Consider the following 23063-nt stretch of genomic DNA (forward strand, 5'->3'; position numbering starts at 1 on the left):
CAAAAATCTAGCAAGCCAAGTTCAGTAAAGCAGCAGCCAATACCTTACTAAATATTTCTTTTTTTTTTTTTTTAAGCTTACAGTCTGTAAGATTGTTTGCAGCTATTTTCAAGCAAACAGTATATTAAAAAAGCTAGCTAGATTAGAATTGAAAAAGTCATCTCATGCTTCCTTCCCACTATATAATCAAGAAAAAAAGTTTGCTTGCTTTTTCCTTGCTTTAGATTGCACTACCCCACAGCAATAATAAAAGAAACAAGGTATAGAAAAAACACTGAAAAAGGAACAGCTTAGAAATAATTTCATCTATACCAATAGGAACCAAATGAAATTGTGGCTGCAGCCTTTTTACACTAATTGTATGTGGCAACTTCATATGAGTGAGCACTCACATTCTTAATGTCCAGTTAATCCTAGACTATTCAAGCCTTGAGACATATCCTAGAACAGGTATGCGTCGGTAACTATTAAAGTAAAACAGGCATCATCACACAAAGAAATTGCATGTATGAAATGCTCTACCAGCACCACTCTAACGAAGCTTGCAACAATTGTTTTTTTTGTTTTGTTTTGTTTTGTTTTTTAAATTTCTCACACTCTCTAGACTACTTTTCCAAATGCACGAAGTGAGGAGACTAAATTAAGATGGATTCTACATTTAAACCCTTTTTTTTTTGTTGAAAACTACGTGAACACAGTAAATCCTCCATAGGGTGGGAAAAAATTACACAGCAGTCAATTACTTTATCAGTAGTCAACTGCTGATAGTTTTTTATAATCCGAATGCTCCTATTAAGCAATAATATCTCCACAACACAGATAGTAGCTATACAACACCTAATACTGTATTACCATGTTTTCCCGTAGATCTTCATTCTGCGTCATTTGAATTATTGTCTGGAAAAGTCGAGGATGGTACTGGATTAAGACTTCACAGGTTTCTCCATATCCACCCTAAAAAGCAATCGTTCAAAAAACATTTTTAATTAAAAAGAAATATTAAAATTGGGGTTTATACTATTATAGGCATTAAAACCTATTGAGGATTACAAACATTTAAAGAAAAACAATGCAGAAATCCAGTCCTAAAATAAACTGAAAGTCAATACTGTATCAACATTAGACATCACAAAGAGTTTGGGAGAAGACAGAATCAAATTCTGTCAGTACGTCTACTCAAACATACCTACACCCTTCCTTATGTTTTTGGAACACTTTCCTACCTGAAAAAACTAAGTTAGCATACACTTGAACAACAGTTCCCCAGCAACTTACCAGAGTACTTAAACACAATACAACATTTAGCTTCTCATTCTACTAGTGATGGATGACACCAGCCCACCAAATTACATCCAGAAACCAACCCTTCAAAACAAGTTTTTCCCCAGAGGTTTCATAAGATACAAATCTGATTTGTTAAAGGAAAAAGAGGATAAATACATGAAAAGGTTATTTAACTTCAAAATTAATACATAAGTTTGATTCCACATGTGCCCTAAATCAACAGCTCAAATTAACTTAAACTAAAACCTTTTGAAAAACACATCCTTTGGGAAGAACAGAACTTGAAATTGTGGTTTCTCTGTATCAAATTTTACTTAACACAGCTGCATTTTTAAGCCAGAACATAGCAGCTGAATACACATCAAATTTTACACTGAAAAGATGCAATTTATTAAATGCTATAACTCCAGAGGATCCTTCTCTTTGCATGACAGTCTATAACTCCCTTCAGTGATAACAGATTCATTAAATTGCTCCTGTTGCCAAGAACTTAAATATTAAAATTGAAACTATCCATAATCCTCAAGAATTAATGAATTTCAGCTCTTCAAATGAAAAGTTATACCATATTGGCAAGAAATATATCAATCTATAATCTCAATCTTCCACAAGCACACATCTACTCCGAAAAGCAAACCCATAAACAAATAATAAGATCATTGATATAAAAGAAAACATTTTCTCCCTTTTTACTCAGTATCACAAGCTTGTCTTGAAAAGATGATCTCGAACACGCTATAATAATCATCACTACAAAACAGCAAACACCAGGTGTCACTACTCACAGCTTAAAAAAAGAAAAACAGAATCTTGATGTATGAAGTGGTTCTCATCTCTCTAGTTCCCTAGGGATCATAAAACTAAATACTAAAGAAGATATTTGAAACTCTGATCACAAAAAAAATTAAGAATAGTACCATTAAGTACATACTGTTATACTTTCTTACAGGTCTGTCACTGCAGGAAGCCTCGAAATTGAGCAGACTTCATGTGGTTTTATGGTAATGGTAAGTCATTACGGCATAATGAAGCAAAAAAAAACTAACTCTGAGCTTTATAGCAGAGACAGTAGTGAGACAACGTAGTGACCTGGTACTTCTGAACAGTTCTCAGACAAATAAATATACCTCATTTATTTTTGATGACTTACATTGCTTTTAAAGCTTTGGGTTACAGAAGGCAAGAGCGAGGGATCTCCTCAAACAAACCTCACAATTTTCTAGAGATCTCCTCTTTAGAAAATGATCACTTTAAGCGCAATTGGATCTACTGCCCAGTTGTTCTTACACAATACAGGATAATTAAGACTTGAAATAAATTCAAAACTGTTACTTCAACAAAGGTGCATTATCCTTATTTGTCATTAAGTGTAGTGATTTTTTTTTAATTTTCCAGTTTATAGTTTCTAGTCTTCTGATACTAGCAAAGGGTTCAAAATCTTCCTTTCCTTCCTTACATACCATTTACATAGTAACCTCTATTTAATTCTACAGAAAACCATGTAAGTATTCACGAAAAAAAAAAAAGACACTAGCAAGCAGTATAAACAACACTGTATCAAACCAGAAGTGTACAGCAGTGGAAAATACATCAGATTTTACAGCTTTGTTCTTTTTCATCATCCAGATATAGCATTTGGAATACCTTTGAAAATTAAGAAAGGCAGCACAGCACCATATAAGTTTTGTTTGCCTTTTTTAAATAGTGTCTCTTTGAGAGAAAAGAGAACACGTTAGTTGAGGTAATGAAACTCACTCCTTTCTGAATGCCTTTACCTCTTACTTGTTAAGATTTAAACACACAAACACCTAAATGGAGTCTAGGACCAAGGATTCCAAACTTTCTAGTAAAACAGATTTCCGCAAACTGTTTGCTTCTTGTCATCTCCAATCCTGCAAAGTTTTCAAAGATGCTAATGATATCTACTAAAGACTTTTGCACTGAGTACCAACTGGGAACCTGCAAAAACATTATTTGTAATTTAATTGAAAAAAAAAAAAAAAAAAAAAAAGATATATTTTGCAATTCTGTTTTGCCAAAGGACTACCTAAAGTCCTTCAGCCTAAAACTAAAAAGATAACACTGATCAATTGACATTGTAGTAACTGATAGAATTTCACAGGGAAAAAAAAGTATTGGTATCAATACCTGTACACAAAGATCCAGTGGAGTAACGCCATTTTTGTCTGGTAAATATTTGGCTCCTCTCATCAGAAGAATTTGTGCAGTGTCCCTTTGACCATGGCTATCCAAAAGAAGAGAAGTGAGTTAATACAGCACTTTTGTTTTATTGCAAGTGATAAGTTCCATTTTATTGCATTTCACAAATACAATCAACATAAACTAGGAGGAAACAAACAGCTACATTGTACAAAACTAAGCAGAAATACAAGACAGAAAATAATGCTGCTCACATTCCTGCTACTACCCTTCCAGGCCAGTGCAGAAGCACAGTACAAAATTAGATATGGTCCATTTATGCAGCCAGAGTCATCCTCATCATTCAGAAGTGAATAATCTTTGCCTAGCCTCATGAATATCTATGAGCTGCACTTCCCGCACAAGAAGAATGCTTTCTCAATTCAAAACCCTGGTTTACTTCAGAGAAAGTTTTCTTAGCTAAATGAGATCTTTGCTCACTCCTACCAGATTGGGGGGAGGAGGGGAAAATGAGAAAGGCTAATTATTAATCCATTATCTGGTTGTGCTTTAATGAACAAATCTTACTAATGGTTTACTGATATTGATAAACCATGTTTTGCACAAGAGAGAACCAAGAGTGATCTATTGAACTTACTTCTTTTTCTAACCAATGTGGATGTTTAGCTTTTAAATGTGAAGAGTAATGATTTTTTCTTTTCTATTCAGAGTCTATTTCATAGTGTTACTGGTCTCTGTATATGGTATATAGACCAGTTATGTCTGCTCAAGTCAAGTATTTCATAAACAACTATCATAAACATCACTAACTACAAAAAATTAATACCAAAGACTATTTATATCCCTCAACACTTTGTGTATTACTTCCCATATCTTTTTTTTTTTTCCATTTTCTTCAGGGGAAAAAAGAAGTACCAGTGATTAGATTTTGACTTAAAAACATTGGAAGTCTAGTTGACTGTTGCCTTCAACAATATTTAGTGCACATACTAACAAAATGTAATACAGAAGTATCTAATGGGCAAAAGACCAGTACAAGAGACAGCAATTAAAGCTACAGGTAGAAGTTTTTCTATTAAGTTTTAGGTCATGAACTAGTTTGCTACTTGCCTCTTACAGAAATTTGTATTTATGTTTGCTGTAACAGAATACACCATGACTGAGGTAGCAGTTGAGAAAGGCAGAAGAAAAGCAAAAATTAACAGCTGATGAGGAAAGGATAACTTTATTGGTCATTCAACAGCCCCCAGCTGAGCTCTCCTCTTCCTTATCTTTGCAGACCATGGAGCCAACAGGTTATTCTAACATACTGCTTTGCCCCAGTACTATTGCTCGAGTCAGCTACCAGATCTCACCTAGGCTAAGACTAATTGCCTTATGAAGCAATTCTTCACTGTAAGTCTCTTTAGACACAGCCCATCCACTTAACACCTCAAAAAAGAATTAGAGTCAGACTCTGAGCACGGATACCCTTTCTCATGCCTTAACCAACCACTGCTATCACTGCTCACCCTGTTATCAGGGTCCTTTCTTCCTGGGTGGCAGCACCATCAGCTGGCACTTCTGACAGTGAGACATGTCTACTTCTACAATGCACCCCATTCACTCCACCCTTCCAGTTGCTCCTGTTGTTCATTTCTGCAAGAATATCACCACTGCACTGGTGATGTATTTCTCTCATGGAAAAGCTCCAAGCAAGGTTGCTTACTTCTTTTAAAGTGGGTGCCAATACTCATCCCTGAAGGAAATACCAAGGCGTTCAATTAACTAGCAGCTATTTATTGCCTGCTTTCCTCCTCAACTGCCAAGAGTCAGCATACTCTAACTCCAGAGACCAAGGCTCCCACAACATAACTCTTGGCAGGCCACCAGGTCCATCCGTTTCTCCTTTTGTTTATATTAACATTTAATCCTAAATGAACTATTTAACCTATAACCAAAGCACAGGGATTACAGAACTGCAAAATATTCTAACAAATAGCAGAAATGCTCCAATTAGAACATGAAGTCATTTATCATATGCAATTAGTTTTGAAGTAACACTGAACAGCAAACAAAGCAGAATCAAAGCAATAATATAACTTCAATCCAACACAATAATCTTACTGTATATATGCACATTTCATGTACACTATCATAATACACATTATCAAATAGTCAAAATCACCTTACAAAAACGTCCACTTCTGGAAAGTGATAAATGTAACTATCATTAGCTTAACTACTCCTAGATCTCAACCTATGGGGTCTTCCCACGAAAGAAAAAAGTATAAATTTAGATAACATCTTTAAAAAGTCACTAAAGTGATCTGCCTGGCAGACTGGTGGTCTACCAACGGTCTGGGAAGATTATCGGTGCTCAGCCACCCACAAGAACTGCAAAAATTGGCCCAGTAGAAAGAGCTACTCAAATTACTACCATAAAATACACTGTTTTAAAAAGCTATTGAAAAGAGGAAAAAAAATATTCCTCAAAATAACCTAAGCTGGTAGTTCTAATTTTTTTTTTTTTTTTTTTTTTAAAGTTCAGTAGTCATGGATTTATCACTTGGGCTATAACATGCAGAGCTATGTGTTTATAAAGTCTGTAAGAAAGAGGTATATAAGCCTGCAGTACTGAAATAAGCATTTAGACATAGCTCCAAACTACATTCAAACACAAGGCAAGATTAATACAAGTCAGCTTTTCTGTTTCCTAATTTCTGTGCCTTCTCATCACTGTTACTGCAGGGGGGGAAAAAAACAAACAAATAAACGAAAAAAAAAAAACAACACACACACCACAATTTCACTTCTAGTGTAATAGTCTAATGTTACTAATACATACCTGCAAGCAAAATAGAGTGGAGTTGCCCCTGAGACATTGGGCCTGTTTATATCTGCACCGCTGTCCAGCAAACACTGCACTGTCTGTAACAGAAGAAAATACCAGCATTAGAAAGTCAGCAGTGGAGAAGTCTAATGGCTTGCAATTAGTTCGTGTCATGCATGTCTCATTACACTGAAGGATTTAATTTCCAGTAACATATACCAGCACTTCAAAACAAAACAAAAACCAAAAAATACTTTTTGAACAGAAGTAAACCTCTAGATAATGACAGACATGAACAGGCTTATCACAACCTTAAATTTAAACACACAGAAGTAAAAAGGAAGCAAGCATAATTTAAAATATGAAAATATTGAGCAAACTATCAAACAACTTTTGCTGTATTCTGTTCACATTTCTACAGATATCAACTTCTCAGAATTTGGTCTTCCAAAGTCAAGATCTGCAACAGAAAGGAGCTGAGCAGAAAAAAAAAAAAAAAAAGATAATTTTGCAAACTGTAAGTAGTCCCAGAGATAATAATTCAAGATCAAGACTCTACATGGCTGTAATACAGTTCAAGTACAGCATCCAGACGTCTAGTCTAAGAATACTCAGTCCTAAAGGAAGGCCAAAACTAAAATTTAGATTTCATTTATTGATCTGTGTGAATATACGTGAACTTGTTTACTTCTCATCTTAAATAGTTATCAAATTCAACTCTGTTAATTTCTTATTCAGAGTATATTAAGATAATTTCAGAGTTCAAAAGCTCAGAATAGCTATTACAATTCTGAAACATTACAAAGAACAAGAAAAAATTTGAAGTTTTTAACATTGTATAAAAACAGCAGTCAACAAGGCAATAATACTACTACAGAACATCTGAGCCATACATAGCAAGTCACTTAAACTAATAAACAGCAACAATCATTGCTATAAGAATAAATGAGTTATTCCCATGGATGGGTACACAGTCAATACTAAGAGAAACAATAGAATTCTTCACATTTCTAACCATCACCATACGCATGACTAGCTTGAGGTTTAAAAAAAGATACACAATAACACTGAAGCACTACCCAATTCTTTGTGCCTTTAATGAGTTAATAAAGTTTAGAAACTTACTGTCTTGTGTCCATTTTGACAAGCTACGTGAAGGGCTGTCTGTCCCATTGCATCTTCAACATCTACGTTACTGACATGCTGCACAAGATCATGAAGCAATTCTGTTCGTCCATTGACAGCCAACCAATGAATCTAAGTTCAAAATGATTATTTTAAATTGGACTGCATTATTGTCAAGATATTCACAAATAGAAGCTTTGTAGGTCATACACCTAGATACTTTGTTCACCTTTTGATTCTTAAGAGAACTGGACACAGTAGCTTTAGTTAGTTACACGTAAGATGGCAAAAGCCCAAGAAATCATAACCTTCGAATTCTGCGTTCATTTCAAGATCACCATGAGAATTAATAGTACTTACTGCAGTCAAGCCTTCATTATTACATATGTTGACATCCGCACTGTATTCCAGCAGCTTGCTCATACATTTCTTCTGGCTATAAACAAAATAAAACATTACAATTGAGCCACGCAAAATCATTTAGAGACCAAATTCTTCCTAAGGTCCACTCACTCAATCTAATTCATCACTGTAAAAACCAAAGCAGGTAGTTTTATTTTATAAAGACTATGGTACTGAGCATCTGAAAGAGAGAAGTGATTATCAATAGCACTAGAGATTCACAAAAGTGTGACACATGACAGATAGGGACAAAAAAAACTGTGCAGCTGAAGGCTTTTATGGAAAGTGTAGAAGTACTCAACTACCACGCTAACAGCTTCAGTTCAGCATGAACCACACTCTCGAGACAAGACACTGGAGTCCAGCTAATGGAAATCCATGAAGTTCATCATCATCTGTACACTTCAGTGAACACATTTATAGTATACCACTAAATCATTATTTAATGAGGTGCTCATTGTAACACTATGTAAATCTTTGGCAAGTACACAAACTGCCTTAATGAAAGTAGGAGTGTTTTTCCTACTTCATGTTTTGTTGGTCTTTTACTGCTCTCTAATGTTCTAAGTGCTTAACCCTTAATAGCTTATTCTCACTCCTTTTTATTTAGTACCTCTCACAACTTTCTCATGTTTCTCTTCCACATAACTGTCTCCTGTGTCTATTTCTGCATTTCATTATGTGCCCCTTGGCCATTTCTCCTTTCTCCTACAGATATTCCTTCTGTGTACTAAACACTACACTCCCACTCACTTGCAGTACCAGCTATGATACAATTCAGTTACTCATAACTTACAGGTTCTTTAAAAAGAAAAATTAAAACTATTACCGTATGTGTGCTTCCACATACTACAGGTTGAGAATTATATTAAAAGATTTTTTTTTTAAAAAAGGCGTGGTAATTTTGACAAGTTTTACTGCAAGGGAATTTCACGTGTTACCAAAAATACACTTTAAGAAATTTTCCTAAAGATTGGAGGGAAAAAGCCATCACTGGCCTCAGAGATGGAACCTGGTTTACTTCCAGCACTGCAAAACTTTACTTTCAAAATAAAAATTACACAACTGGGAGACAGTTTATTCAGGCTAATGTTATTTTCTCACAAGAAATGAGAAAAGAATCTTTAATAAGGCAAAACAAGAAGTTGACATTTTTCACAAAAAGCAATTAGAGATAACAGTAAAGGCACATTCTATCAACACTAAGTGTTCTAATGGTATAAAAAAAAAAAATACTTTCCACAGTAAACAGCAAATTACCTCCCCTGAAAAACATTTTATTAAACATTGTCTCTTTTCATATGTGATCTCTTATATAATTAACCTATGCGAAACAACATCAGTAGTTGCTTCAGCTGACAAACTGCTCCAACTCAGATACTTTGCTCCTAAATTGATTTGCAGCAGTGGTATACTCTAAATATGAGCTAAGGGACTCCAGCTAGACTATGTCAAATTCAGTATACTTCTAGAAAGAGTTTACAGTTTCTGTGCTACCATTTGTCAACAGTAAGAATCTCTCAGTGACTTTTTTCCCTTAAATTATGTATGCAACTAAAATTTTGAGAAAGGCTGAATACTTATTCTTCCATCTGTTCTATTTCACCTACATTCACCAAGTCATCTGAGAAACAGCAATGTAATAAGACTATTTGTGGAAAGTCCTTGCAAGTGAAAAGCAGTATCCTATATGTGAGATAAAGGTATAGGTAACACTCCAAATCACAAATAACTTACAAAGGAAAAAAATAGACGCTGGGTGGTATAAGAGTGGTGAACTGTGCATGCCACTTTAACTCCTAAGTCGCTAAATACTAAAATTATTTTTAAAAGAAATATAAATCAAGTCCTAGAACTATCTGATGCACTGAAGATAATATTGAAGATCATCTGCCACCATCATCTTCTGCAGCAAAGTTTTCCTGCACTTCTAATTCTTTTGTACTGGGCTTCATGCTTAAATTGTATTCCATTCCTTCGCCAACAATCAGGTCAACCGCTTGTCAGATACATGCACACTAACAACTTGCACATACTACCCTGATTCATGAGAAGTGTTATTTTCCTATAACACTGGAGATGTCCCACAGGAGCCCTTACAACTTGGAACAAAGGCACTACAATTACAAAAGAGCAAGTAAATCATTTTTACTCTAAAACACTTATTTTATTTTTTTTTTAGATACCACAGTATAACTGAAGCTCATTACCAAATACAAAAAGGTGTTTGTTTAATTCACCCTGCTTAATATGGTTTGTGCAAACTTTGTATTCCTTTCCTTGCAGTAAAACTTACCTCGAAGACATTAGCTGAGCAAAAACTTGAAATCTCTGAACCCTTCAAACCCCTTACAGTATCATCTTTGAAATCTTACCTTATATAGCTAAGAGGACCATAAATGCACGCTTTATTTGACAACTGTTGTAAGGATCGTAGAGGTGTTAAGTAACTAAGAACCTGCTTAAAGGAAAACAATAAAATGCCTGCCACTGAAACTAGCACTTCTGACATTATTTCTTGAATATTAAAGTAAGGATTTTAACCTTCAAGTTCCCTGTTTGCCATCCCTATTTTCAGGAGTGAAAGGCAAAGTATTTTACTAAACCATGCAAAAATATTACAGAACATGGCAGCTCAAGTGCATTATGTAGAACACCTATTTAAGTTTTAAAGATTTTTTCTTACCCATTCCTTGCTGCTAAATGGAGAGGTGTACATCCTGAAATGTCCTGATAGTTTGGATTTGCTCCTTTTTTTAATAGTAGAACAAGGCATTCAACTGATCCACAGCTAAGAACAAGATAACAAGGATATTTACAAACCAAATTTATATCAGTATAAAAAAAGTAGTACTATATACAGATCGCAATCAGATAAAACTCACTAAATGGTTTTTACACCTTCATATTTCCAAGGTACACAAAGCTAAAGGAAAGATGCTTAAATATAGTGAGAACAGACTGATCGTAAGTTGTATAAATGAATTCATGATAGCCTTCAGTGACTTTAAAATCCAACAGTCAATCTTTAAGATTACCAGTTATTTAAAATATAAATCAAAATGTGCTTTATCCCTTCAGTGTTTTGTTTACAATTTCATCTCCTTCATCTCTTGTCTATTCACAGGACTGAACTTGCCATTAAATAATAATTCTAATATCATTTTTTCTTACACTTCAGCATCTGAAAGTTGCAACTGGAAGTTTAAATATCAAAAAAAATGTTTAAATATTAGAGAAAAATATCTAAATCTCATACAAATGCTTCTTTGCTATTCAATTTAAATCTGTAACTCTTTTTTACTTTTCATAATAGGACAGCTCCTCTGGACAATTGATGTCACCAAGAATATAGATAATTTAGAATGTACATTTATTTAACTTCTGAACAAGAAGAAGAGATGAGAAGGAGGATAAAAGCATAATATTTTTGTATTTGTCCTGACCAGTTTATCTACTGTTACTGGTCTCCTCAATGCCAGAACCACTAAACACCAACACAAAAAAACTGTAGCCTAACTGTACAGTAAGTTGCAAAAACGGCATCTTGATGACCTCCCAATGATCCAATAAACAGGCAAGATATAGGAGAATCCACAAACAGCATAACATAATTTGCTGGGTTTTGTAATCAACAGACCTAACATTTCAAAGAAACTTTTAAGACACATACAAAGATTTGCTTGCATTTTTTAAGTGCTTCTTTAAGTAAATTTTACAAAAGAAGCATGTCATTCGGAGATGTAAAGCTTGGGAAAAATAGTTCTTAAACAGCCTGCTTAGAAACACAGAATTTCTAACTTTATTGTGCCCAAATACCTTCTACTTATATGCAATACCACTACTTTTTTTTTTTTTTTTTTTTTTAAACATTTAAAGCAGGACCCAAATGCAATGCATTTTTTCATTGAAGTTTAGTTTTTGCAATGGCCTTTCAGTAAACTATCTGGTTCATTTCTGTTAAGGATGTTAATTCAATTGTTTCTTGGCAATGAATATTTATCACATAGAATAGCAACATAAATAATAAATCCAGGTCACACATCTGAAACTTGCATTCAAGTCCTTTAACTGAGATAATTATGATTTAAAAATACATTAGAAGAGAACGACCAAGTTATCTCCCCTTCTGTTACAGTCCATGAAGAAATTTGGAACAGCTGCTTCCCAAGTGAGAAAGGAAAAAAGTATTCACCGAGGTGCTAGAAATCACTAGAATTTGGAAAGCCATTTGATATCATGTGTAAAACCTGTCCTCTCAACGGACAGACATTTTTCTTGGTAAAAAGAACAAAAAAAAATAAAAATCAAAAGTAGTGCAAAAACAAATGTTAACTGATACTACAGAGTTTTCCAGCTTACATTGGTGCCTTAGATTTGTGGTATTACTTTCATTGTAAACTTCTGGTCTGGACTCTAATAAGTCTTACTTTGCTGCAATATGAAGCAAACTTCTCTTCACACGTCCAAATGCATAATTCACATCAAATTTTGAATTTGATAGTAGCTCCGAGACAGACCTTCAAAAAGAGATATAAAATGTTAATAAAAAACAGTTCACAGAATCCAAAGTATTTACTGCAACCTGTATGCGAGTGCTCTATTTCTTACTTGATCACAATTTGTTTCTCCTTTGACTGATTTCTGAAGAAAAGTTCCAAAAGCTTGTAAGCATCTGCACATTAACACTTTTCCACTTCTGACTTGCACATAAAAAAAATGAACTGTGACGGGGCAGAAGCTTCAAATATGAACTACTTACCATTACACTGGATGGCCAAATCACGTCTTCGCAGACAGAAAACAAATGTAACACTAGCTTTGGTTTGAAAAATCCACAAACTCACATCTTCTTAACTCAACACAAGCATCCTATCCAGATATCTAGCAGATTTCCTAAACATAAAGTTCAGAAGGCAGACTTGTACACAAGATCACTATGATAATGTAGGAAGACTCATGATAATAGGCTAAGAAATTCAAATAAAACCCTTCAAGTCCTAACAATTAGTTAAGATAAAATATCTCAAAATAAGTCAGACTACAAGTGAACCAGTCATTCCAACCTCCAGCAATGAGCTGATCACATAATTTAAAGCCTATGCACACAGTATCAACACGGTATTATGCAGAACAAATGTTTATCCTGATTAGATAAGCAATTTACATTTTCAGCAGGAGGCACACTATCTGCTTGCCTACAAACCAGTGGCAATACCACTTCGCTGGCACTGCACAGCACCCAGGTTCCAAACACACTGAGGACAACCGAGTAAGAGAAAGAGCTGCTCATCTAAGGAATCCCAGAAGTATCACCCTCGTTGTCTACACGAGACTAACAGCTTTTACATCATCAAAAAACACACACTTGAATCTATAACCTAGTTATAAAACAATGCTTTTCTTATCCGAGCACAAATTCCTCTCTATGCATCTATAGAACAAATCCCAGTTCTAGTCTAAGGTATAAAATAAAACAGGTTTCTCAGTTAAGGATACACAGTCGGCTATAGAAGGTATCTCAGTTCAGCAGCAGAACTCCTGAGAGTGCTCTAGTAGCTGCAGCAAACATGCTGTTTTCTATGATCTTAAAACAAAAAACTAGGAAATGTAAAGAATCTCTCACCTGTGCTGGTCAGCCATCACCATTGGCATTAGTGTATAGACAGCAGTTTCATTATCTGTAAAGAAATTAAATGGCTCCATTAAAATAAATCAACCTTTAAAGCAAAATAAATTCATCTAGTAACAATAATACACTTTTTGAAGTGTCCATTGTTCAATAGCTCATTCTTATTACATAGGTTAAAGGTACCTAAAGTTACTTCATAAAAAATACTCCATACTTAGAAGAGGTATGGAACGTGACTGTAATACATGAAATTTTAACATGCTTCTCTCTTTTACAAAGTAATAATTACAGAATTTTCAATAGCGTGCTTTCCATCAATTAATTGCTAATTCTGTTAATTAAGTTAAAGTATTTAAGAAATTTGCATTAACCAAAATAGAACACAATTATTTTAAAAAGAAGGAAATTTCCTGTGTCCCAAGGTGACTAACAAACTCACAGGAATAACGACTGTGGAAAAGTAATTTCTTTAATCTAGGTTAGTCCACAATCATTCATATTTTTTGTCTCTCAACTTGAATACCTGAATATAATACATTTCATTTTCACCTGTAATCTGTTTCATAGTCCATGTTTGAATGCAATGAAAAAAGGCTTAGGACACAATCATACAGATCAGTGACAGAAACAGACTGAAATGAACAACACAGAATGATATTAGAAATTGAATGATACTGTTTCTGTCAGTATTACCACTTTACAAAGTGCACATTCTGTACAATTTCTGTACAGAGCTAATTAAAAGGGTTTGGGACTAAGGAGCTTTTGTGTCTATTTTTGGTAAATATTATCCCTATTCATAAGCAAACTCCTAGTGATTCAAAGTAAAGTACATCATACAAGGGAGAGAAAAAGCATCATATGCCTCATGAACTTAGAGATCGTTATTTAAGTTGTTTGCATCTCCAGTCACGAATACTGAAGGGCCTAAGACTTGCAACTTCAGGTGGCAAGGCCTAGGTTTCAGGCACTGAGCCTTGAGAGCAGAATCCAGAACCCTGTGTCGAGCTCTTAAGTGCCCAGAGATTGTCTGCTGAAGGATAGTTAAGAAGAACGATGAACAAACAAATGCTATGTCATGTTGGCAAGGTTAGCTCAGTGTATTCACTGGCATCAGACTCCAGAGCTCTTCTTTGAAGAAAAAAAAAAAAAAAAATCCTTGAAATTTCATCACCCAGAATCCCGCCCTGACAAGATGCACGTATTATTTTATTTCGTAACAGGCAGTGGCTTCAATCTGGCAGAGATCACAATCTCAAAGAAGTGTCTGCACCATCCATATAACAACTCCCTAATGGCTAGAGCACATGCAAAGGAAGCCAAATAACTAGATTTAGCACCTTCAGCACAAGCAAGTTCAAAGATACCTCTTCACTTCCTAAGAGAGCACTACAACTCTTAGCTTAAGGATGGAGAGCAGAGGTGGCATTCTCATCTTTCCAATTAAAGTTATTCAAAGAATCCTAATTGAAGCGGCCAGACACAGCACACGTGAAGCCACCAAACCACATGCCATACTAGACCAGGAGTGACATTTACTAAGCTGACCATGTCAGTACACATTTGGAGCAAAACACTATGTCCCAAACCCACTCTCCCAAGAGTCGTTTCTCAAGAACCGTTTGGGCAGGCCTGCACAAACCCAGGGAACAGGTCAAAAGAGAAGAGATCTAATAAGGTGTACACAGAGCCAGATTGCACTGAACATAGGTTTACTTGGAATGCAATTTGGACCTTTCATGCCTGAAATCCAGCTATCTCCTTATTTCAGTCCAGCCATGGTTTGTTTCATGTAGTTCCTACAGAATAAATAGAGAAGAAGTTCCTTCTGCACTACAAGGCAAGGGAATTATCTGTTTTGAAGGTCACAGGGCTTGCACTTGCACTGCCACAGACGTAATTACCTCTGAAGAGTAAGATAATAACGCCCAAGACAGGAAGAAAACTTACGAACCCAAATTCAGCATGAATTTGCCTGCACTGGTACAGAATTTAAAATAGTTTCAACTGGTGTAGGTTGTGCTAAGTATTATTTGTATTGCCATCATCAATTAGTTGAGCGGGTGCTACTATGTTATCCCTGGATTTCTGAACTTATGTTAACAATTTTCACTGCTGCTATTCAAGGATTTATGAGAAGCTGTAAAATCCATCCAAAACATGTCTGTCATTCTGGGTTATGTATGAGTAACCGCACAGCAGGCATCAAACCCGTCCTCAGTGGACAACGAGGGCAGGGCACAGCAGCCAGGCCAGGAAGTCTGAATGGGGAAAGCAGGGAGAAAACAGGGAATTATTCCTCCCTCTCCAACGCTGGAAACGAAAGCCGGCAGGCTCATCTGCAGGAACAAGTCCCCGAAGGAAGTTCCCCCAGCGTCAGGACATGACTCACGAGAACTGAACCTCTGCATTTCCCAGAGCTTTCGGCAGCCGGACACAGCTGGCAGGCTGACCCAGCTGTCCCAGCAGCCTGCAGATGTTTTGTTTTGTTGTTGTTTTTTTTTTTTTTTTCCACATCCACCCTGGTATGCGTGAGAAGTTTGGAGCCACACCAGCAGGGCTGTTACTGGTGGCAGCGAGCTGGGGCAGCTTTTCAGGCGAAACTCGGCGTCAGACAAAGAAGAGGAGAAGAGGTTTGCCATCGCCAGCCAGCCAGCACCTAGCCCAGGACACAAACCCTGGCTGAAAGCCGAGGCCCGGTGCCACCGAGCAGCGGCTGCCCGGGACCCACGGCGCTGGGGGCGGGCAGCGGCGATAGGAAAAGGAGAAGGAAACGGGGAAACGGCCCCGGTTAGCTCAAAGCGAGACCTCCCCGGAGGGAGCCGGCTCCCGTTCTCCCGAGCCACGTCCCCGGGCTCAGCCCCGCGGGGCGCCCCCCGCCACAGCCGGGCTCCAGGCTGCGGTGCCCGGGCTGCGGGCAGCGAGAGGCGGCCGCTCCCTTCCCCTTCCCTTCCTCCTCCTCCTCCTCCTCCTACCGTCCGGCAGCTCCACGGTGCGGGCGCGGCGCAGGGACCTGGTGAGGCGGTTGAGCTGCTCCATGGCTCTCTCCATCCTCGGAGCCGCCGCCGACAGCCCCCCCCCCTGCCGCCGCCGCCGCCACCCCGCCGCCCTCAGCCCATGGCGGCGGTGCCGGTGCCGGCGCCCAGGCTGCCCGGGCCGCTGCCGGCCCCCGACCCTCTGCGCATGCGGGGCGGGCCGGGGCACGCAGGGAAATGGCGGCGCGGGGAGGGCCGAGGGGCTGAGGGGAGGGTGGAGGTGTGGTGGGATTCGTTAGCCCGCCTGGAGTAAACGCGGGGAAAGGGAGATCTAGGCGCTGTAAACTTAAAAATGATAACAATAATCGTCATTTAATGCTATCGATAACGTAGACCAAGACATCAGAAGCAATAAACAAGTGTGCATAAGTTACTGTGCCTTCCTTTTTAGTTTCAGTTGTCGCTGCCAGCTGCAACGACAGATGAACACCGGGTAAAACAAGTCCATGTAACTTCGGTCCCAGCAGAAGTGGCCGAACAAGCTGCTTGTGGGCACCGGAGCCTCCACAGGGAAACACCTGCAGCATGAGTCCGTCAGTAACAGGCGGTGGCACTTCATCACTGCACTTTATTACTTATTTCTGGCAGGACAATACCTGCTATCAAATGTGCAGAAGCATTAAAAGTTAAGTATTTCACCCTTACTAATGCTTCAGGTGTTATTTAATGTAATCTTGACAAACAAAGGAACTATGTGTTACGTGAAAATGCCATGACATACATTATCCTAAAAGGTGAGGTAATCACACCCCAGCAAGTTGTTATTAATGACTAACTTCCATATGCAAGGAAGTGTATGGGAATCCACAGGGATCTATCATCTGATTCTGTGTAATTTTTTTATTGTTTCATTCTGTACAGTGTTTCATTAAGATAATGGAGCAAAATACCTGTTACATGTTCCAATGACTCCACCATGATAAGTTGGCGAAAAAAATCTCTAGGCATTGAAAAAGGTTCAGAAGGGGTAGCAAAGACAGTCAGACATCAATTGGCTTCCATGTGATGATAACTGAGTTAGAACTCTGCTAGCTGGGAAAAAGAAAAAAAAAAAAAAAAAAAAAAAGAAAAAAAAAAAAAAGCTGTGTCCTGCACCAGTAAGATCCCATCTCAAACTAATGTGGTCATTCAACTCCAGTCTACTCTAAGAAATTATTAGATTATCAGTTCCTTTATCAGATTCATATTTCACAGATTTTTAAAAGGCAATTGGGATGTTAAATGTGCAGACAAGACTTATGAATTGAATACACCCTGATGATGAATGAAAGTTTGTACTTCATCAAAATCAGTCTTAGTTTACAGCTAGCAGATGAAAACAGGGTGGTTGTTTAAATTCTGAAGACAGCCTTCAACAAGAGGAAAAATAAATAAATAAAACAAATCAAATGAAAGTTCAGATTTACTGATTGCTAACTTGCCAAATTATCTTAAAAAAAAAGATACAGTGGCACTGTCTGGTCTTCAAAAATCTTCTAGCTACCCAGATGACAGCTTGAACTCCTCTGGCAGGTGATAGCTGTTGAGGTATTCCATCTAAAAGTGAGAAAGTTAAGATTTTTCAGGGCATTTAGATGGAAAGACCTTAATCGTTGGCATTCGTTGGCTGCATTGGTCTAATAGTCTGAATATCAACCTTCAAGAGTCTTGCAAAGCCCATCTGGTTCTCAAGCCTTTTTTTATTGGTGACGGAAAGAATATTTTTTAGTTTTAATTAGGAATGACAGTATTTGAATCTGTTGGTTTTACAACTCTGTAACATGAAAAAATGTTATTTCTACATAATATGAATGCTGACATTGTAATTGTTCATGGTTTGAGATGATTTCTTCAGCTGTGAGTTGTACAAATATTTACATGTTTATTTTTGGCTTCTGGGGGGTGTCATTTTGTAGGTAACTTACTGGGTATCTCTACTTCAGTGACAGTTGCTTATTAGATGTGTTTCATCTTGTCTCAGAAAAAAAAATGCTTTGGGGCTTTCTGCAGGGTTATTTACATCAAGTGCCGGTTTCTTGGCAATTAACACTGCCAATTTTCTCAGAACACTTGAGTGATGAAACTTGGGAGATGAAAACTGATTCAGTGGTGTAGGTACTAACCTGATGTTGATTCCTTTCACTTGCAAGACTTCCTGATTGAATTCATCTATGTTTACAAAATACAAAGGTAATGCTTACTTAAATGAAAGACAGTAAAACTCCAGCACTCAAGATTGTGAAAGCAGAAGATACAAGTTGCAGATCAGAGATAGGTGATACAGGCTATGAGGTATGTGACAGAGATTATGAGATACTAAAAAAGTGAGTTAATGAAAAACAAATCCACCTCTGATGGAAGTGTCCCTGGATTTAAGACTTTAAGAACTTAGAAAAGAAAAAGAGTATAGTTCTATATTAAAGTAATATGTGAATTATACACAATATTAGCAGCGACTGCATAAGGAAAGTACAAGTAACAGTAGTGCAAATCTATCCAAAATGTAATAATAGGACTATCTGCTCTAGGCACACCAACTCTTATTTCAGAATTAAATATGAACTAAATATGAAGATTAAACTTAGGTTGTATTCTCCAATTAACTCACTTGCAGGCATTCATGATGCAGGATGCAGAGACTAAAAGCAGTATCAGTTTTAATTCTTAAGTGCAATGGGCATCTCTTGAAAGCCTGAATGTTTGAAGGAGAAAAGCGAGACAAAGTTCATTGTTCCATATACTGTTGTTTAATGTTTACTCAAATGTAATTAATAAATAAAGCTCAGACTTAAAAGGATTCTCTAATGCAGTGGAAAACTACAAGGTTTGTCTGGAAATATTATTGGATGGTCTGGTAATCGAGCCAAAACATCCTGGAGATGCTTCAGCTAGGGAATGTCACAACCACAGCAGTTCCCAATTATTACTGTAAAATCAGTACAGTCTCGGTTCTTTGAGAAGTGCTTACAGTGAGGCACAAGCAGCACTCAGGATGTGCTGCTATGTTCTAGGATATGTAATTTATAATCTATACCTCAGGGCTCACACTGACACCACCTGGCACAGCAATTTCCCTAGTACAATTAGTTGTCCTAAAGTGCCCTGTGAACACAAAGGTGGCACTTCAACTTCAGTTCCCATTATTTTAATACCTGGACAATGTCTGCTAGAGATCTTTCATACATACACAGAGGCTCAAGAATTTATTTATTTATTTATTTCACCAACTCTACTCCCATTTTCTAATATATTCTCTATTTTTTGCTGCAAACTTCTTGTTATATTACCAGGATTCACACACACAAAGAGAGGCAAAAAACAGAAATCAGAACCAGGGACTGAAAATTGTGACATAACGTCCTGTGATTTAAGCAGAATCTCAGAAGCCAGGCATATCAGTATTGTTTTCTAGACAGTTTGAGAAGTATATCAACGTGTAAACATCCAGGAAAAAAATATAAAATATAGGAAAGAAGAAAGGAAAAGATGACTGCTCTAGAGATTACCAGGAAATGAATTAGCAGAAAAATGGTACATATGTTGAATACCGTGGACATTTCTGGGTCAGCACAATCTGGTTCAGCAGAAAGGTTTTATTCCTTCTGAGAAGCTACAAAGAAGCAAGAAGAATGGCCAGTTATGTGGAATGGCCTGTCTGTGAGAAACAGCAGACAAGTCTAGGACACTTTCATGTGAAAAGAGTAGGCTAAAGTGGATGTGATAAAGATACACAGCATGGGGAAGGGGACTAGGAAATGAAGTTAACAGGCAACAAGCTTAAAACAAATGAACTGTGGAGACCAGTGTGTCAAGTGGATTCCAACAAAGATTAAGCAGTTCATGGAGTGCTGGGCCATCAGCAGATTTTTTGCATGATGGGTTTCGGTGCAATCTGACTCAGTCACTGAACTATGAATGGGAGAGGAAACCAAGTAAAGAATCACAATGTACACACCTTGCTCCATAAACTCCATCAGAGTACACGAGGGTTGGTAGGAGAACATATTCATCATCGTCGGACACAAGAAGCCATCATACTCACCATGGTCAGACACAAGAAGCCAGACAGAGCCATGGTCTTACATGGCATGAAGGTTCCCACCTGGGATAGCATGTGCTCTCACCCAGCATTTTTAAATCTGTGTGGGTGTTTTTCCTATCCTCCACAGATGAGCAAATGAGCCTACTGTTGTGTTCTAGAAACAATACTTTGTTCCTCCCTTGTTCATAGGGTTCAGGCACTTGGGTCTTTCTGCACTTTCCTCCTTCTTCCCTTCCATGCCTGCATGCCATCGTTGCCAGGACAATATTCACCTGCGACACTCGTTCAGAGCAGTTTGTCTAAGTGAGGAGGCTTAGGTGTAAGATCAAAAATGATTCCTATGCCCACTTTTTAGAGCACAAAAACTAAATGCTTTTTAAAAATATTATGTGAGAAATGTGTTTTGTTTTGCTGCAAATACTTCATGGAGTAGAGGAGCCCTTTCAACAAGTATGTTACCCCAGCTTGACTTTATCAAGTTTCTTCTGGCCAAGGAGAGAGAGAGATGATGGACCAAGCAATAGGATATAAAAGAGGTGTCATCACATTATTCAAAGAATTGAAATCCATCCTATGTCACAGTCTACCTCTGCTGGTTCAAAATGGGTTATAATTGACCTTTTCTCTTTCTTATTTAGTTGGTGTTAAAAAGGATCAAATACAGAATGTCTTCATGCTCAAGTGTTTCTTCGAAAAAGAATCACATGGGAGTTCTTTCTAAGTAAAATAAACAGTATAAGGCAATTTAACCTCAGTCTTATTCTGTAGAGAAGTCAGCAACACCAATCATTCAGCTTTGCCAAAGGCTGCTGATGGTGTTAATAGAAACAAACAGTATCAGCGTGCCATTAAACAGTGATGATGTAGTGATGATGTAAGTCCAAAGCTTTTTCCTTTTATTCTGAGTTTCATAGAACTTCAGGTCTAAGGTCATTCTACGTTTAGAACTTTCTCCAATTTCTAGGTAAAGAATGAATTAAATGACCTCTTGAGGACCCTTCCCTTGTGCATGTGATTCTGGATATACCTCATTATAGAATGAGGACACGTGAACAACCAATGTTTTCCTTTGCTCATCATAGTAATTGAAGCAAGGAAACTTGAGAATATATATCCTTTCTAAATAAATCTTTTATCTTTATCTTATCTTTTGAGACCCTCAATGGGTTCAGTGACTTAAATACAGGGTCTTCTGCTACCTATTTAATGATACCTGCCATCCAGCTAGGTGACTTGGACCTCATCAGGGTAGGAAGAACAAGACCCTTTTCCCTGACTCATCAGGGAAGATCACAAGCCAAGCTACCCTGACTTTAATTTTGCTCCTGCATTTTTTTGTCTCTGTTTCATGTTTTCTTACACAAAATCATTCTACTTGCCAAGACACTCCCAAACTGATAGGACGTATTGCAGCTTTTAAGCCTTGCTCTTTCCACCACAGCAGGAAGAAGTATATCAGGAAAAGCATCTCCTGAAGTCTAACATCTCCTTTGGCTGACTATAAAAACTCAAGGAAGGAAAATCCAGAGCAAACCAGACAGTAGTAATGTGATCTCAGTGTTCAGCATCAGCGATCACAAATTTCAGTATCACTTTCAGAGGCTGCCTTAGACTCTAGATTCACCCAGCTGTTTTGAAGGGTGCGTAAATGGCCTCAGGGTCTTCCTTTCCTTTCCTTTCCTTTCCTTTCCTTTCCTTTCCTTTCCTTTCCTTTCCTTTCCTTTCCTTTCCTTTCCTTTCCTTTCCTTTCCTTTCCTTTCCTTTCCTTTCCTTTCCTTTCCTTTCCTTTCCTTTCCTTCCCTTCCCTTCCCTTCCCTTCCCTTCCCTTCCCTTCCCTTCCCTTCCCTTCCCTTCCCTTCCCTTCCCTTCCCTTCCCTTCCCTTCCCTTCCCTTCCCTTCCCTTCCCTTCCCTTCCCTTCCCTTCCCTTCCCTTCCCTTCCCTTCCCTTCCCTTCCCTTCCCTTCCCTTTTCTTGTGAACTTCTTCAGTAGACCTCATCCCCCCAAATAAGACTCAACTCAGCCCTACAAGCTATTAGTGTGTCCTGGGAAATAACTAACTGAACAGTGTGCTTTGCCAGTGGTACCACTACTGTCCAGCCTATATTGACTGCCATAGAAAGGTCAATTAGGAACCTCCGGGTGGTAATTAACTCCATCTGGTGTAGAAATTGGTGTTATACGAGGAAGAAGGACCTTCTGGGGGTGTCTGATTCTTTCTATAGTAAGCCTAGGTCTCAAAACCAGAACTATCAAGTAGCTGAAATTACTTGAAAGTAGTAATATTAGCTAAAAGTAGTTACACCATAACAGCTGTCATCAATAATGCTTCTGTATTTTATTAATTTCCTTGGTGTCAAGCAAGATACACCATTCCAAGGAAATTTTAAGGTTCCCAGCTTACTGAAAGCCTTCGAGTCATTTATTCACTGAATGCAGTCAGCAGAGTTCCCATCAATGCTGAGATAAGCAGGCACGAGCGTATCTATCGCATGCACTCACATATCTACGGATGCCATGTTCAGTCCTAAAAGCAGTTGGTGAAATTTGTCTTTCACAGCAAATGAAATCAAATCAATTATTACTCCCATGAG

At 37.6% G+C, this 23063-nt stretch overlaps 1 protein-coding gene across 3 annotated transcripts in view; it reads right to left on the bottom strand.

The window, feature by feature from the left end:
• HACE1 (HECT domain and ankyrin repeat containing E3 ubiquitin protein ligase 1) overlaps positions 1–16535 on the bottom strand; it is a 48881-nt gene extending 32346 nt beyond the window's left edge. For 2 of the 3 annotated variants that reach the window (XM_084283307.1, XM_084283306.1), the window contains exons 1-9: positions 16391–16535; positions 13410–13464; positions 12214–12303; positions 10470–10574; positions 7742–7817; positions 7382–7513; positions 6272–6354; positions 3433–3529; positions 853–954 (exon numbers count right to left, since the gene is read on the bottom strand). In XM_084283307.1, coding sequence (XP_084139433.1) covers positions 853–954; positions 3433–3529; positions 6272–6354; positions 7382–7513; positions 7742–7817; positions 10470–10574; positions 12214–12303; positions 13410–13464; positions 16391–16466 — 816 coding nt within the window. In that variant the 5' untranslated portion in view covers positions 16467–16535. Of the gene's footprint in view, positions 1–852; positions 955–3432; positions 3530–6271; positions 6355–7381; positions 7514–7741; positions 7818–10469; positions 10575–12145; positions 12304–13409; positions 13465–16390 lie in introns of those variants that run through there. The other variant, XM_084283308.1, reaches the window with a different exon arrangement.
• Positions 16536–23063: the final 6528 nt, after the last annotated feature.

The sequence above is a fragment of the Netta rufina genome (assembly GCF_964035555.1).
Source record: "Netta rufina genome assembly, chromosome: 3".
Lineage (NCBI taxonomy): Eukaryota > Metazoa > Chordata > Aves > Anseriformes > Anatidae > Netta > Netta rufina.